The 17,173-nt window shown below is 41.7% G+C and overlaps 1 protein-coding gene and 1 pseudogene across 1 annotated transcript in view; one reads left to right on the top strand and one right to left on the bottom strand.

The window, feature by feature from the left end:
• LOC113029417 (zinc finger protein 420-like) overlaps nt 1-17,173 on the bottom strand; it is a 34,249-nt gene that overhangs the window by 12,973 nt on the left and 4,103 nt on the right. The window contains exon 2 of the mRNA XM_026180281.1: nt 15,805-16,104. Coding sequence (XP_026036066.1) covers nt 15,805-16,104 — 300 coding nt within the window. The remainder of the gene's footprint in view (nt 1-15,804; nt 16,105-17,173) is intronic.
• The window catches only part of LOC113029418 (zinc finger protein 724-like), a 49,557-nt pseudogene continuing 37,935 nt past the window's right edge, over nt 5,552-17,173 (top strand).

Genomic DNA, 17,173 nt, shown 5'->3' with positions numbered 1-17,173 from the left:
CTCATCTGATGCAGATTTGCTCCTTGATCAGCACCGCAGCTGGATGGCCCGATTTACATTCCCAGCGCAGCTGATACTCACCAGAATAGTTTACTAAAATTATATGCACTCCTGTTATTAAGTCCGGTTCAGTCTGTTAATGTTGATAATTGTTTCAAAACGAACGTTAATAGGTGTGTTGCTAAGCCTAATAACTTAAATAACAAACTTGAAATGTACCCGTCCCATTTTCCCCTTTATTGTTCTTTTCCTCTGTGCTGTAAATCTTCTGTCTAAGAAGAAATCTGAGGCTGCTGTTCTGAGAATGAGCTACCAAAGCTTTTTCTGAATAAATCAATAAAGATCCATTTATGGAAAGCTGGGATGAAGGCAGTTTTGTCTTTAATTATATTCAACAATATAACACATTTGACCACTTTTAAGTGATTTTTCTAACTTTAATACACTAAAGTTAAGGTTATATACCTAATTTCTATTAAGTGGCCCAGCCCCTCCTATATTTTTTATGTATGTGGCCCTCAGTGAAAAAAGTTTGGACACCCCTGCTGTACACCGTTATATTTGTGCCACAAAACCAGCCGATCACAGACTTCGATGCAAAAAAATCTGATTGGCTGTTTTGGTCTCCAATCAGCTCGAAATGACGAAATGCAAAAATCCCAGAATGCATTTCGTCCAAAACTCAAGCGAGTAGCGATGGTAAATTTGATTCTTTTTACTGAATCGAGTTTCAATGAGTCACTCACCAAAGTGAATCGGTGCTACTGTGAACCGAGGAGCTGTTGTCTTGATGTGAGCTTTCTACTCAGGGTTTTTTCTTCCAGTTCACAGCAGAAATGTTTATGTTAAGAAACTGAATGTTGTTTTTCTCCATAATTTTAAACTAGATATATTTCTACTAATGAAATTAGTTTGCTAACAGCAACAGGGATGAGTCAATGAGTCATTTGTCAGTAAAGCAGGGCTTTCAAACCCGCCATTTGCGGCCCACGTCACCTCTACTTGCATATTGATGTGAAGAAATTATTATTTTTTAATTATTATACGAAAAATGATTTAATACGATGGCAGAGCGTTACAGGCATGGCCCTTTAAGACTGTAGCCTCATGGGCGGTGTAGTCCTTGCTGCAGGGAGAACGTGTGGGACCGCCCCTCCTGCTGTGTGTGTGTGAGCATGAGGGAGGGACAGTCGAGTGTTAATACTCGACTGTACACCGTGTTCATGTTTTCCTCCGAAACAATAAAGTTCTGCTGGAGCAGCCTTTCAATGCCTCTTTCTGTCTCTCGCTAGCAAAGTTGACGCAGACAGTAAAGCTAGTTCCCGACTACAAGCCCCCAAAGTATTAGCCAGAGGTCTCCTTACCACGGTTTGGAGCCGCGGACCTGGCCGAGGTAACAAGAGAGTGCAAACATGTTGAGGGATTGGCTGTGTTAGTTCAGTGACAGATTTATTTGGAAAGAAAACAATTTTCACTTGCAGTTGAAAACTAAAGTGTACGCTTATGCCTGCATTTTTATTTTGTTAAATACAAACAAATTTGTGGCAAAGGTGCTTCCACGTGTCTGGCCAGAAAGAGCTGTTTATTTGGTAGTTCAATGAAACTACTGTACTATATTGTACTACACTGCTGAGTGACTGTCTTCTGCTCGTCAAATATATTTCATTGCAATGTTGATCCTGTGCTAACTTGCATATGACAAATGAAACTTAAAGGCTTCAGATAGTTAAGAGTGAGAAAAAAATTCCCTTCATGTTTGCCATTTTGTCTTTCTTACACAATATTTGGAATTAAATAAACCAAACAAAACACTAAAATTTAGGAAATATTAGTGGGTGTTTTCGTGTTTGTTATTTTGTACTGCTAGGACACTAAAGTGGCCCTCCAATTAGATGACGGTCCCAGAAGTGGCCCGCGGCCCATGTGAGTTTGAGACCCCTGCAGTAAACAGACTCTCGAGTGTTGAACGATTTGTTCATGATTTGCACATCACTACAAGCGAGGCAGTGGCAGAGGAATGAAGAGTGGCGGAGTTTGAAATATTACTCTTTCTGGGTGACAAAATAAACGTTTAAGATGTTTTCAGGTAACAATGGTGCTGTGTAAACTTCGAATATCTGCTTCTTTTATCAAGACATCACCTATTTGCAAAGTGATCTAACGTTTTCGGAGATCATGTTACCCACCAACTGACCGCATAACTGGACTGGCCATTGGGCATACCGGGGATTTGCCCGGTGGGCCGATGGTGACTGTTAAGTCTAATTGTTGAATGTTGCCATTGTGTTTCTTAAATTTGTACAGTCTTAGTTCAAGCAGTAGGATCAAAGCCATTCCTTTGATCCTGACCACCTCTCCAACCACTCTGTACTGGGGGAGGTTTTATTGTAGATGCATCCTACCGGAAAGATCTGTTTCTTTTTATGTAAGCTTCCTGGGTTTATGACCCTTTGGTCAGCAGGAGGTCTGACACACACACACACACTCTCACAGAAGTTCACACATATACATAAAATGCTTTGTCTTAGAACAAAGGGGGCGTGGCTTTGTTCTGACGTGTTTTGTGTGAACTGTCTCCCAATAAAAGGCAGCAGGAGGTCAGATCTGGGGGTCATTTTCGTGGTGGACACAGACGAGGCCTCCCTTGCGCAAATAATCGATCGATCGACTGTCTTGTTTTCTTCATGATGAATAAGTCTCTAGAATTAGCGGGGCTTGTGGAAACACAGACCCAACAGTGACTTTTCATTTTTGTTTGTTTGTTTTTGTAACAGTGTAAACAGTGTAAGGTGGTGGATTAGCCAATTGGTCATGATCAACTCTGGGCTGGGCCAATTACAATAGATCCGTATTGAGCTGAAAAAGAACGCAATTCTAGAAGCTAGAATAAAAAAAAAAAACAGACACAAAGCTGGAGTTATTCTGTGTCTTTGCTGCACAGCTGCCTCTCCTCTCATTCTCTCCCCCTCCCTCTCCTGTTGCTACTTCAATCATGAAACTGTTCAATGATCAGCTGATCGGCTTTTCTGTCCAAGTCCCGTCTCTCTTGTTTGTTTATCGTCCACTTTGCGCCAGAGAAAGGAAAACAGCGAAACAACATCAGCACGCTTACGCTTGATAAGCTGTTAGAATTTATTTAATATTACTTTGTACTATCAGCTGATGTTTGCTGGAGCCACAGCTGTAAAAGCTGCTGGTCATGAATTTGGTTTAGATATGTGGTGAGAGGGAAACATGAAGGTGAAAGGGAAACTAAAATATGTCCATTGTGTTGTCAGATGACCATATGAGACACTTTGACTCTTCAGTGCAGTGTGGAGCCTAACAAAGATCTGTTTTGTGTCCCAGCTGATCAGCAGGAGGAGAAGAGTCTGACGGAGCAGCAGAGGAACATTTTCAGCCATCTGGACTCAGCTGAGTCACTACAGAGGAAACAATGAGCTCAACACAGGAGGTGACAGATACTAGTGTAAAGAAGTACTCCATCAAATATGCCATCAAAAGCTGAAGTACTGATTTAACTTGTTTACTCAAGTGGAAAAGTACAGGCTCTGAAATGTAATCAGAGTAAGAAAGTAAAAGTAGCTCCTTGAAGAACATTTTTACCACCTGTTTTTATCCAAAGTTAACTGAACCTTGTGCTTTATTAATGTAATAATAAATTAAGATTAGTAAATGAAGTATAAACTATTTATTTCTAATAAAGGTTCTCTGTTTGAATCAGTTAAGTAGAAAATGAAGGAAAATAAAACATATGTGTATTTTCTGTTGCCGACACTGTAGAGGGTGACATTGCCTCTAAACAGGAACATGAGCAGGGAGGAGGTTAAAGTGGGATTGAGCAGGTGGGAACCCTAAAATCAGCTGTAGTGGCTCAGCGTGGGGAAAAGAATCACAGCTCACAATAATTTCTGTTGAGAGCTCCAGTAGATTTTCTTAAAGTACAGGCTGTGATCAGCTGACCTGCTGCTCTCTGTGGATGTACACAACTGATTTCAACCAGATGTCAGCAGATGTTTCATGAGCTGTCCTGGCTGATTTCCATCCTCTACACTGACAGTACACTGTCTTTATATTAGACACTATACTGTTGGTATGAAGGTGGAACTCAGTGAATGAATGTCAGCATCATGAGCTTCAGTTTAAATGAATCTCTGCTACACTTGATGTAATCTAACTCTGACATGAGCACCACAGTCACTGTGCACCAGTCACACACTGTTCTTTACTTTAAATCCATCACAGTTCAGCAAACGAACCTGTTTATCCTGCACTAACCTGCAGAGGATCTACATGCAGTTTTTAAATAACACAGTTAATCTGCCTCAGATTGTTTTGCAGCATCTTTCATAATCTGAAAAAACATAATGTCACATGTACAGACCCAATATCTGATTTCAACACATGAGGACTTACATGTAAACTTTAATCTCCAGTTGATCAAATCCCACTGAGCAGTCCTTCCCTTTAAATCTAACCTCTCTTCTTCCTCTCCTGTCCTGTGTGTCTTATCTTTCTCCATCTCTGAGTGAAGTTAGCTCTCTTTCTTTTCTCTCCCTGTGATGTGCAGCAGCTGGACCTTTAGCCAGCAACACACTGTGAGACACACCGCACACAAACAGTTTGTGTGTTTGCTGATGTTTTTTGAGCTGATAGAAATGCTGCGTTTTAAATTACCTGCCACTTAAAAGATATGAATCCATTTATTCTTGCTCATCTTCTGTATTGCTAGCTGGATGCTGAAGTACCGTGACGGCAACTTATGAGCACCTGCAGTGATTCAGGTGTTGTGCCAAAAAAGAACATTGGTCCACTTTAACTCTTGACTATGTTTTGCACACAGTTTTGCCTCTTTCATCTCTTTTTATGTTTCATACCCTGGTGATTAGTGCACGATCAGGATTGCCTTTCATGTGTTACTGTTTAGGTTCAAATCAGTTTGATGTTTGATGCCTGCAGCGATGAAATTACTCTCTTCAAATGGCTTAAACCAAAAGTAACAAGCCTGTTTTGAAAATGTAAGGAGTAGAAAATACAGATATGTGTAGGGAATAAAAGTTTTAAAGAAATCCTGAGGCTACAATCAGACTCTGACATTTTCCTTCACTGAACCAGGCTGGTAACTGTTACATTTGATTTATTATCATTGAATAAATTAGAAAATTATAGAAATATATATAATAGGGAACAGCAACAGGAAATGTAAAAAAGTATAGACCTGTTAAATATTTATATATTATATATGTATACATTTTTATATATCTGTGTACAATCAGGAGGGATGGGCATGATTTTAGTGTTTGAACAGTCATGAATTATTTTTAACAGCAGGTTGGATGTAATGTGTTAGAACTACCAGCAGGTGGGGATAAGAGACCTTTAAGGTGTTTGGTGCCACACTCCACCTTCAGGTTTAAAACTAGTGTTAATGGAGGGAGTTTGAAGGTTGAGTTTGTTCCACGACTGCATTTCACTCACTGCCTCTGTTTGTATCTCTGTCACTGCAGGACCAACATGGAGCGAGAAGTCAGCGCTCTCAGGAGGCCGACAAACCTCACAGAAGAAAGAGAGAGAAAAAACACACCTGTGACGAGTGTGGGATGGGTTTTATTTCCAAGTGTCATCTAAAACAGCATCAGGTCATCCACACTGGAGAGAGACCGTTCAGCTGTGACTTGTGTGGAAAGTCTTTTACCTGGAAGGAATCCCTAAAAACACACCAACTCATCCACAGTGGAGTTAAAGCGTACAGCTGTGATCAGTGTGGCAGAGCTTTTACTCGCAGTAGCAGCTTACAGGATCATCTAGTTACCCACTCTGGAATTAAGGCATACAGCTGTGACATCTGTGGAAAAACTTTCAGCCGGAAAGGGAACCGAAATATACACCTACGCATTCACACCAGAGAAGATGTGTACTGCTGTGAACAGTGTGGCAAATACTTTGCTACAGACACACAGTTAAAACAACACATGTTTACCCACACTGAGGGACGACCTTATAAATGTGACCTGTGTGAGAAGACTTTTAAATCTCCACGTTACCTGAGAGAACACCAACAGATCCACACCAGAAAGAGACTCTACAAGTGCAGTTACTGTGAGGTATGTATTTATATTGTTATCTTGTCATTTTAGCCTGACTGTTTGGAACAACTCTGCTCATTAAACTGTGTTAGCATGTTAGCAATTCTACTGCATGGAAAAGCAGCTCTGAGTGATTATTCAGATTTTCATGTCAGTTATGATTTTAGTATTACTGTAGTATTATGGTGGTAGTATTGTAGTTATTGCAGCCCAGTAAACTGAGTGTGTTAACTGAAACAGTCAAATATAATTGGACGTCTGCAGAGATGCTCTTTATTTCAGGCGACGTTCAGGATAAAAGTGTTGAAGGACTGACTTACACTGTGTTTGTGTCTTTGTTTAGAAGCAGAGCGACACAGATGGATCCAGTTCTCAACCCTGTCATCACTGTGGTGGTGGGAAAGACTTTCGTTGTGACCTTTGTGGAAAAACCTTCAGTTGGCAAAAAAACCTAAAAAAACATCAACGTAGACACACTGGAGACAAACTGAAATACTGCAAAGAATGTGGGAGAAGCTTCACCACACCAAGTGAGTTAAAAAAACATGAACTGATTCACAGTGGGGTTAAAAAGCACCTCTGTGATCAGTGTGGGTCATCCTTCACCACTGCAAGGGAGCTTAAATCACACAAACGAGTCCACACAGGAGAGAAACCATACAAGTGCAGACACTGTGACAAAAGCTTCTCAGATTCATGTAGTCGTAACAATCATGAACGTACACACATGGAAGGAAACTACAGCTGTGACCAGTGTGACAAGAGCTTCAGGAATCTCAGTTCATACTCCGAACACAAACGATCCCACGTTACTAATAAACTGTTTCACTGTTACCAATGTGCCAAAACATTCACCTCATTGTCTGCTCTGTGCAAACATCAGCGTGATCACTCAGGGCTGGAATCACTCCCATAACTGGATCACAGTGAATCTGAAGAGACAGAAAGATCCTCTGGTTTCAGTGTCAGACTCAAAAAGCTTGAGATCAGGCTCCACAGAGTTCAGATAGAATCATTTAAACTTGTGTTGAACTGAACTGGTTGCTGGGCTGAACTTCTACATAATACAGATTTACATGGGATCTTATTTTCTGTTGTTTTACTGAGTCAGTTTTGTCCTTTTTTCTCTGTCCTGGTTTTGCTCGTCTGTAAATAATTGAAACTCAGTCAAATAGTTCATTGTTCTCCAGCAAAACGTTTTGGAAACTCATGTTTAACCTTTAAACTCTGACATGTTTTAGCACACAAGGCTTCATCGGGGAGTTCACTCATGATTGGACCATGAGAATAAAGGTTTTTAGTTCTTTCAAAGAGAGTCTTGGAGGTGTTTGATGTTTGTTTTTTCTGAAACCACCTGAAAGAAAAACTATTTTTCTTCCTTTATGTAGTGTGGAAGTTTTTAATGTTTCTTTCATCTGTGATGTTCTTGAATGTGTTGACATGAAGATGGTACAAATAAACTGTCCTTTTAGCTTCAGCTCCTAATTTATTCATTATTTATGGCTGTAGCACAGCAGCAGTGTCTTGATTAACACATGGAGGGCTCAGGATCTGATGGTAAATAATGTTTTGTGTCCTTGTACACATCATACAGCTCAGCTGTTCCACAGATGTCAGGTTTACACAGTGGGATGGTTTGCAAGAACGCAGCTCTCCTGTGGATAAATCCTTACTCTTAGCCTCAGGACCTCACACAGTCCCAGCAGGTTCGTTCAGAAGATTTATCCCTTATATCAAAACTTCACAGAGTCTCCTTTGCTGTGCTGTTTTCACAAAGAAACGTAAACTGAAGACCTGAACTTACAATGTTTTAATTAGTTTAGCAGATTCAGTGTCTCCATGATCAAATCTGCTGTTTTTGTGCTGCTGTTGGTAGAAAGCCGTTTAATACTGAAATGAACTGGCTGCATGCATCTCTGAATGTAAATTGGTGCACTATTAATAGATCACTCTGGAACAGTGTCATCACCCTAATTTTCCCACTTAGTAAATCTCACTCATGGCCAAGAAATTGAAATAAATCTTGTTTCCCTGCTGGATAGTGATCCACTGTAACTCTGCTCCTCCTTCCTGTTTAGGATTTCTGTGGCTGAAGTAAAATTCCCTCCATCCATCACTTATCCCAGCTAACCCAAAGTAAAATAAAGTTTTGCTCATCTTAAAAAAGCATTACAATAATGGGCATTACCAATGCAAACTGAATGATACAGAAGATGAAAGAATAGAGTTTGATCAGTTAATAAAGCTCATGATCTTGATTCATTGTGGCTGCTACACAGATACTTCTGGGTCACTTCTCTCAGTTAGGAGCTTTCCTACTACTTTTCACACCTACGGTCAATTTCAAATCATCAGTTAACCTAACCCTATGCATGTTTTTGGACTGTGAGAAGCCACCAGAGTACCAGAGAGAACATAAGCAGACATGGGAAGACTCCAGACAGAAAGGCCCTAGACCAGATTCAAACACTGGATCTTCTTCGATGAGAATTTCCTGTTCTTCCACATCTCAAAGGTTCGTGTTGTGCAGCCTCAGCAGAAGAAGAAGGGTGAGATAAGAGAAGTGAGGAAATGCAGCGGTTACATTAATAAGAAAGATGAATCGGTCTTTCTGACTTCTCTAATTGTAACATGTAACATGAGTTGTACAGCCATAATTTATGGCTCAGTGTGGAGAGCACGTTTGCAGTCTGCTGGCAGTCTGGGGATGGCCCGTCTACCTGCCCAGAGCTCTGGTGTTGATGAAGCCAGTGTACAGCGTATGTGGTCCAGCTGGTCTGTGGGCCTCTCTCGCATGTGCTTTTGTTGGTCTGTCAGCCGCACAGAAGAGTAAAGTTATAACAAACACAGAGCTGAAGTGAAACTAAGTGTTAAAAACAATGAATTGTGTCCTCTGCAAAAAAAAGTTCTTACTTTTTTTAAGAACAGGGTGCACTACCGCATGTTTAAAAGCAGTTGGGACACAGCCCACTAACAATGATAAATTCATTAAAAATAAGATGCAAGGCCCAATTTCCTCAAAACTTTCCTTGATAATTCAGGATGAAAGGATATCATGCACAGAATTTGAGTTTCTCAATTGTTCAATTATTCCCTTAAGAGTGAAGACTTAAGACTGAATTAAAAATTTTGAATAACATTCGGGGCTGTTAGCTATTAGTCTCAATAATATCTGATAGGAAAGCTGCTTTAGCTGCCTTTATGGAGTTCTGGTATAGAAGGCGGCTCCTACAAAGAATGCCATAGGATATCTGAAGCCTGTCTTTTTTCCACCTCCTTTCAGATTGACGACAGACACGACGTAAAGCTCATATAGTGTCATTTAGTCATGGTTGATGAGAAGTTCTGGGACGTTTCATCTTTATAGGGGCCACAGTATCTAAGATGGAACAACAGGTGGATAACATAGCGTTGGCATAATCATCAACCAAGGGAGGTGTGTAACAGTTAGTATCAGTGAAATCTGGATCAAAAAAGGCAAAGTTCAAAAAGGCTGTAATGAAGTTAGCCACATTCTCAGAGTTAATGATACGTACAGGGCGATGACAGCCTTTAGAATTTAAATCAATTGCACATAGCTCAACATCAAACACGAGCAAAAAATGGTCAGAAATACCAGCATTATCAACGTCCATAGTACAAATATCCAAAGCATATGAGAGGACCAAATCCAAGGTATGGCCTTTAAGATGAGTAGGTTCCCTGACCCACTGTGTAAGGTTAAAAGACTCAGTTAGGGCAAGAAAATCTTTGGCTAGGGGGTCATCAGCACAACAAATATGTATGTTAAAATATCCAGTAATAAGAGCTTGGTCATAACTTAATAAAAATGAACCTAAGAAGTCAGCAAATTCACAAAATAAAAGACCTATTATATTTAGGTGGTCGATAAATCACAGCACATAGAATCGTTGGGGGTCCGGCAAGCTCCAATAGTTGAGCCTCAAAACTACAATAGGTAGGAGAGGGCAGTTGCCGAACTTTAAGTTTGTTTTTAAAAACAGAGGCAACGCCTCCACCTCTTCCCGAGGGTCTCGGTGAACTAAAGAATACACAGTCCGGGGGAAGTAGCTCTGAAAAGGAAAAGGACTCACCAGGACGAATCCAAGTTTCAGTCAATAACAGAGCATCAAGCCAAGAGTTGAGGAAGAGGCCATTTAAGATGAAGGTTTTATTCACCAGCGATCTTGCGTTTAATAGAACCATCCGAGAGATAGGCATCTTATCTCTGCTGGAAGCACGTCTTAGTTGGCTTAAATACCTGTGACGAACACCATCACTTGGGGAACCAATCCAAACACGAACAGGCAGAGTGACTACCGGAGAAACCGGACAGGCTTGTTTACCGACCGGACAGATCCAGCGATGGTTGAGCAGCCCAAAGGACAATGGATCCCGAGCGGATGGAAGTCGTATAATCCCCGCGGTGGTGAGGGAATTAGCTGCAGCTGATGTTTTAAGGTAAGCCTTAAAGTGAACCCGAAACCCACTCCGTTTGCCCCGCTTCCTGTCACGCTTGTTAGGCGGGGGGCAGAGAGGGGAACCGTATGAACCAGTGGAAGAGATGATACATGGAAATGTAGTGTCTCCCAAGATCCAACCCAGCATATGGGGGGAAAACAAAGATTTAACAGAGTATCCCGGTCATAGGTGATTAATGCATAACCATCTGGGGGGCATAGTGCCAGAAAGATAGTAAATAATAAACAAATATCAAGGAAAAGAGCTCGACAACAGAGACGAGGACGGCCTGCCGTACAATGGCGCCATCTTACTCTATTATTATAATGATATTATAATGAAAACATCTGTGATACATTCACAGAGGATGAGGACACAAAGGGACGACACGCAGAGGCTGTATTAAAGTCTACCATCCAAATCTTTAGTCCTAAACAGGCAGTGGTTACAAACAGGAAGACAAGCAGTCCATTAAACAGTCTACAGGGTCAAACATACAGAGAATTCAAACAGCAATAAAAAACATAACTGGACACTGAAAAACTTCACAAAGTGATGTGTGAGGCACCAAAGGGAAGCAGCTGAGTATATTCAATGAATTATCTTCAAATACAAAAGACAGAAACTCCTAAAGCTGCCTCCACCAGTGTGTGAATGTGAGAGTGAATGAATAGTGGTATTGTAAAGCGCTTTGGGTGCCTTGAAAAGCGCTATATAAATCCAATCCATTATTATTATAAAGGCAGCATGAAAAATGAGCAGGATACACAAAGGTCAGAGATTACAAATTAAATCAGAAAATGACTTCAAACTTACTGAGAGCAAGGCCTCTGTTACAAATCTGTCTAATAGAAAAACATGCTGTACAGATACAATAAGGTAAGTGTTCATGGTCATTTAAAAACTGGCTCTACCTGAACCACTTAAATATTTTATGAAGTCACTGAGTCGACAATTTCTAAAGTTTGTTTTCTTAATTGCAGTTAGAGTGTGGCTGGTAAGGATGAAAACACATACAGAGCGTAAACTGTCTTTGTTAGTAACAAACGTCAGGAAAGAAAAGACAAAACACACAAACACTCATGATATTCATGAATAATTAGAAAGCATCTAAACATTCTGGTTGCGGATTTTTACAGTCTTATTTGCACTCGGTCATCTTCATAATCATCCTGTTCAATACATGACAGGGGAGGTTCTGAGGTGGGCGGGGCTCTCTGGTGATGTCAGCATGAAAGGCAGAACCAGCGTCAGCCACATGTTGGTGAAGCATCACAGTACACTGGTGTGGGTTCCTTTCCAGATGTTGGACATTTGATACTTCAATGTTGAGGCGAACAAGAAGACACAGTGTTGGGTCTTCTTGGCAAAGGTCTCGAAAAGCATCTCGTCTCTCACTGACTGTGAGGACACCCGAAGATGGTACTACTTCCCACTTTTCTTGGTCTCTGGTCTTGGATCTCATGAACTTTTTGGCAACCCTCCAGACCCACGCCACGGTCCCAATCAGCCTTCTCAGGTTGCTGAATCGCCTTGCGTCGATTAGCTGTTGGGTTGCTACTCCTGCCAGTGGTCTTCTCGACTCTACGTGTGCTGAGTCCTGAGCTGCCTTGATGTGGATTCTGGTAAGGACCGCAACAAAAGTCTTTTTCTGTAGCTTTGTGACCTTTTCTCGAGCTTGGGCAGCGACTTCTCCGGTGGATTTCTTCAACCACTCATCTTCAGGAAGTTGGAGAAACTTTGGACCCGACTGCCACTCGGAGTCCTCGGTTAGGGCATTTGGATTGGCCCCTCTGGTGAGAATGTTTGCAATGTTTGCTGACCCGGGAATCCATCACCAATCTTGGACATCAGTGGATGTCCAAATGTCTGGATTTCACCAATGCGATTTGCGAAGAAGGTCTGGAAACCGTAGCTCTCACGCTGGATTGCACCCAAGACGGTCTGGCTGTCGACGAGGTGGTACCATTTTTTGACCTGGATTCTGCAGTGTCTCTGGAAGTAGATCTTCAGGCGGGCAGCAAAGACGGCGCCACACATCTCTGCTTTAACAGGATCGCCTTTGTGGTTGAGAGGTGTCAGTTTAGCTTTGGACTCTACTAGTCTCACACTATGGCTGCAGCTCCAGCAAAGGTACATCACTGCGCCATATGTATGTTCACTGCCATCAGAGAACGTGATGGGACTGGGCTCTGCACAGGGATCTGGTGGTCTGAAGCTTGTGAAGAACTTCTTAGTCATGCAGGACTCCTGTTCACTGCTAAACAGTTACAGCGTCACAGAAAGAACCTTGAGAGCAAACTGCTGCTGAAGCTTAACCATCACCTCACTGAGTGAAGAAATGGCACATTTTTGCTAAATATGCAGAAATAAATGCAACCCATACAATTTATGGTAAACTGAGCTTCCTTGTATGAACATGTGTTGAAGATGCCTCGTTTTAATATTTTCTCTGAAAACGTTTTGAAGATACTAAAATTTGTATATTTATTCATTTTTGTTTGTCTGATAGCATTTATTTATAAAATAAATCGGACATTTAAAACAGTTACTCACTGCTTGAGTAGTATTTTCACCAAATACTTTTTTACTCTTACTTGAGTAACTTTTTTGACAACTACTTTTCACTTTTACTTGAGTAATAATATTTTAAAGTAATGCTACTCTTACTTGAGTACATTTTTTTGGATACTCAACCCAACTCTGCATCCTGATCAATACATGACAGGGGAGGTCCTGAGGTAGGCGGGGCTCTCTGCCTTTCATGGTGACATCACCAGAGGACCTGTCACGGCCAGGAGGATCAGCAGGGTGCTGATAAGCTGTTTCTGCGTTTCTCTCGCTCTCGTGCGCGCTCTCTCATTCTGTCTCTCTCTTGCCGGGGTGGAACTCATTGCGGGTTCACGCCCTTGGCCCACGCCACTCAGAGGAACAAACGTCTGAGACTCATTAGTGTGCCAGCATTTAAGCCAGGGAGTGACTGCTGTTCTTTGATGGATCATTATGTATGATTCGTGTTAGTGCCGTCAAGTTACCTGCAAGCTTTCCCTCGTGTTCCTGAGCTTTGAACTAACAAATGTTTCCCTGTGGTGAGTGTCAGAGAGAGAGAGCCTGACCTTGTGCATGGATTGTTTGATGAGGAGCGAGTGTATTTTCCCTGGAGCCCTGTACCCCCACTTTTGTACATAGCACTATCTCTGCACCTTTTTATATACACCCGGTGAACCATGTAAATATATTCCTTGTGAGCTTCCTTAAACACTTCAAGTTGTAAGCTAATAATAGTTAAATAAGAGCAGATGCATGCTGGTGCAATAAACTATACGTTTTACGTCCAATGGATGCATGATCTTAGTCGATTAATTGCAAAGATAATCAGTGACTAATCGACTATCAAAATAATCCTATGTGGCAGTCCTAGTTCTTACAAACCATCCCACTGTGTAAACCTGACATCTGTGGAACAGCTGAGCTGTATGATGTGTACAAGGACACAAAACATTATTTACCATCAGATCCCGAGCCCTCCATGTGTTAATCAAGAAACTGCTGCTGTGCTACATCCATAAATGATGAATAACTTAGGAGCTAAAGCTAAAAGGACAGTTTATTTGTACCATCTTCATGTGAACACATTCAAGAACATCACAGATGAAAGAAACATCTGAGAAAACTTCTACACTACATAAAGCAAGAAAAATAGTTTTTCTTTCAGGTGGTTTCAGAAAAAACAGAAACATCAAACACCTCCAAGACTCTCTTTGAAAGAACTAAAAACCTTTATTATTATTATTATTTATGAACTATTTGACTGAGTTTCAATTATTTACAGACGAGCAAAACCAGGACAGAGAAAAAAGGACAAAACTGACTCAGTAAAACAACAGAAAATAAGATCCCATGTAAATCTGTATTATGTAGAAGTTCAGCCCAGCAACCAGTTCAGTTCAACACAAGTTTAAATGATTCTATCTGAACTCTGTGGAGCCTGATCTCAAGCTTTTTGAGTCTGACACTGAAACCAGAGGATCTTTCTGTCTCTTCAGATTCACTGTGATCCAGTGATGGGAGTGATTACAGTCCTGAGTGATCACGCTGATGTTTGCACAGAGCAGACAATGAGGTGAATGTTTTGGCACATTGGTAACAGTGAAACAGTTTATTAGTAACGTGGGATCGTTTGTGTGTGGAGTATGAACTGAGATTACTGAAGCTCTTGTCACACTGGTCACAGCTGTAGTTTCCTTCCATGTGTGTATGTTCATGCCTGTTACGATTACCTGAATGTGAGAAGCTTTTGTCACAGTGTCTGCACTTGTATGGTTTCTCTCCTGTGTGGACTCGTTTGTGTGATTTAAGCTTACATGCAGAGGTGAAGGATGACCCACACTGATCACAGAGGTGCTTTTTAACCCCACTGTGAATCAGTTCATGTTGTTTTAACTCAGTTGATGTGGTGAAGCTTCTCCCACATTCTTTGCAGTATTGCAGTTTGTCTCCAGTGTGTCTACGTTGATGTCTTTTTAGGTTCGGTTGCCAACTGAAAGTTTTTCCACAGAGGCCACAATGAAAGTCTTTCCCACCACCACAGTGATGACAGGGTTGAGAACTGGATCCATCTGTGTCGCTCTGCTTCTAAACAAAGACACAAAGACAGTGTAAGTCAGTCCTTCAACACTTTTATCCTGAACGTCGCCTGAAATAAAGAGCATCTCTGCAGACGTCCAATTACATTTGACTGTTTCAGTTAACACACTCAGTTTACTGGGCTGCAATAACTACAATACTACCACCATAATACTACAGTAATACTAAAATCATAACTGACATGAAAATCTGAATAATCACTCAGAGCTGCTTTTCCATGCAGTAGAATTGCTAACATGCTAACACAGTTTAATGAGCAGAGTTGTTCCAAACAGTCAGGCTAAAATGACAAGATAACAATATAAATACATACCTCACAGTAACTGCACTTGTAGAGTCTCTTTCTGGTGTGGATCTGTTGGTGTTCTCTCAGGTAACGTGGAGATTTAAAAGTCTTCTCACACAGGTCACATTTATAAGGTCGTCCCTCAGTGTGGGTAAACATGTGTTGTTTTAACTGTGTGTCTGTAGCAAACTCTTTGCCACACTGTTCACAGCAGTACACATCATGTCTGGTGTGAATGCGTAGGTGTATATTTCGGTTCCCTCTCCGGCTGAAAGTTTTTCCACAGATGTCACAGCTGTACGCCTTAATTCCAGAGTGGGTAACTAGATGATCCTGTAAGTGGCTACTGCGAGTAAAAGCTCTGCCACACTGATCACAGCTGTACGCTTTAACTCCACTGTGGATGAGTTGGTGTTGTTTTAGGTAACCCTTCGTGGAAAAAGACTTTCCACACAAGTCACAGCTGAACGGTCTCTCTCCAGTGTGGATGACCTGATGCTGTTTTAGATGACCCTTTAAAGTAAAATCCTTCCCACACTCGTCAGAGGTGCATGTTTTCTCTCCCTTTCTTCTGTGAGGTTTGTCGGCCTCCTGAGAGCGCTGACTTCTCGCTCCATGTTGGTCCTGCAGTGACAGAGATACAAACAGAGGCAGTGAGTGAAATGCAGTCGTGGAACAAACTCAACCTTCAAACTCCCTCCATTAACACTAGTTTTAAACCTGAAGGTGGAGTGTGGCACCAAACACCTTAAAGGTCTCTTATCCCCACCTGCTGGTAGTTCTAACACATTACATCCAACCTGCTGTTAAAAATAATTCATGACTGTTCAAACACTAAAATCATGCCCATCCCTCCTGATTGTACACAGATATATAAAAATGTATACATATATAAATATTTACCAGGTCTATACTTTTTTTTATTTCCTATTGTTGTTCCCTGATTTTTTACATATACACTTATATATACACACATATATTAAAAAAAAAAAAAGAAAGAAAAGAAAACACCCAGCACGCCCCTGCGGGCGGTTTATCCTTCAAGCTCGGGTCCTCTACCAGAGGCCTGGGAGCTTGAGGGTCCTGCGCAGTATCTTAGCTGTTCCCAGGACTGCGCTCTTCTGGACAGAGATTTCCGATGTTATTCCCGGGATCTGCTGGAGCCACTCGCCTAGCTTGGGAGTCACCGCACCTAGTGCTCCGATTACCACGGGGACCACCGTTACCTTCACCCTCCACATCCTCTCGAGCTCTTCTCTGAGCCCTTGGTATTTCTCCAGCTTCTCGTGTTCCTTCTTCCTGATATTGCTGTCATTCGGAACCGCTACATCGATCACTACGGCCGTCTTCTTCTGTTTGTCTACCACCACTATGTCCGGTTGGTTAGCCACCACCATTTTGTCCGTCTGTATCTGGAAGTCCCACAGGATCTTAGCTCGGTCATTCTCCACCACCCTTGGGGGCATCTCCCATTTTGACCTCGGGACTTCCAGGTTATACTCGGCACAGATGTTCCTGTACACTATGCCGGTCACTTGGTTATGGCGTTCCATGTATGCCTTGCCTGCTAGCATCTTGCACCCTGCTGTTATGTGCTGGATTGTCTCTGGGGCATCTTTACACAGCCTGCACCTGGGGTCTTGCCTGGTGTGATAGACCCCAGCCTCTATGGATCTTGTGCTCAGAGCTTGTT

The sequence above is a fragment of the Astatotilapia calliptera genome, chromosome 9 (assembly GCF_900246225.1).
Source record: "Astatotilapia calliptera chromosome 9, fAstCal1.2, whole genome shotgun sequence".
Classification (NCBI taxonomy): Eukaryota; Metazoa; Chordata; class Actinopteri; order Cichliformes; family Cichlidae; genus Astatotilapia; species Astatotilapia calliptera.
This window is presented reverse-complemented; position numbering and strand designations above follow the sequence as displayed.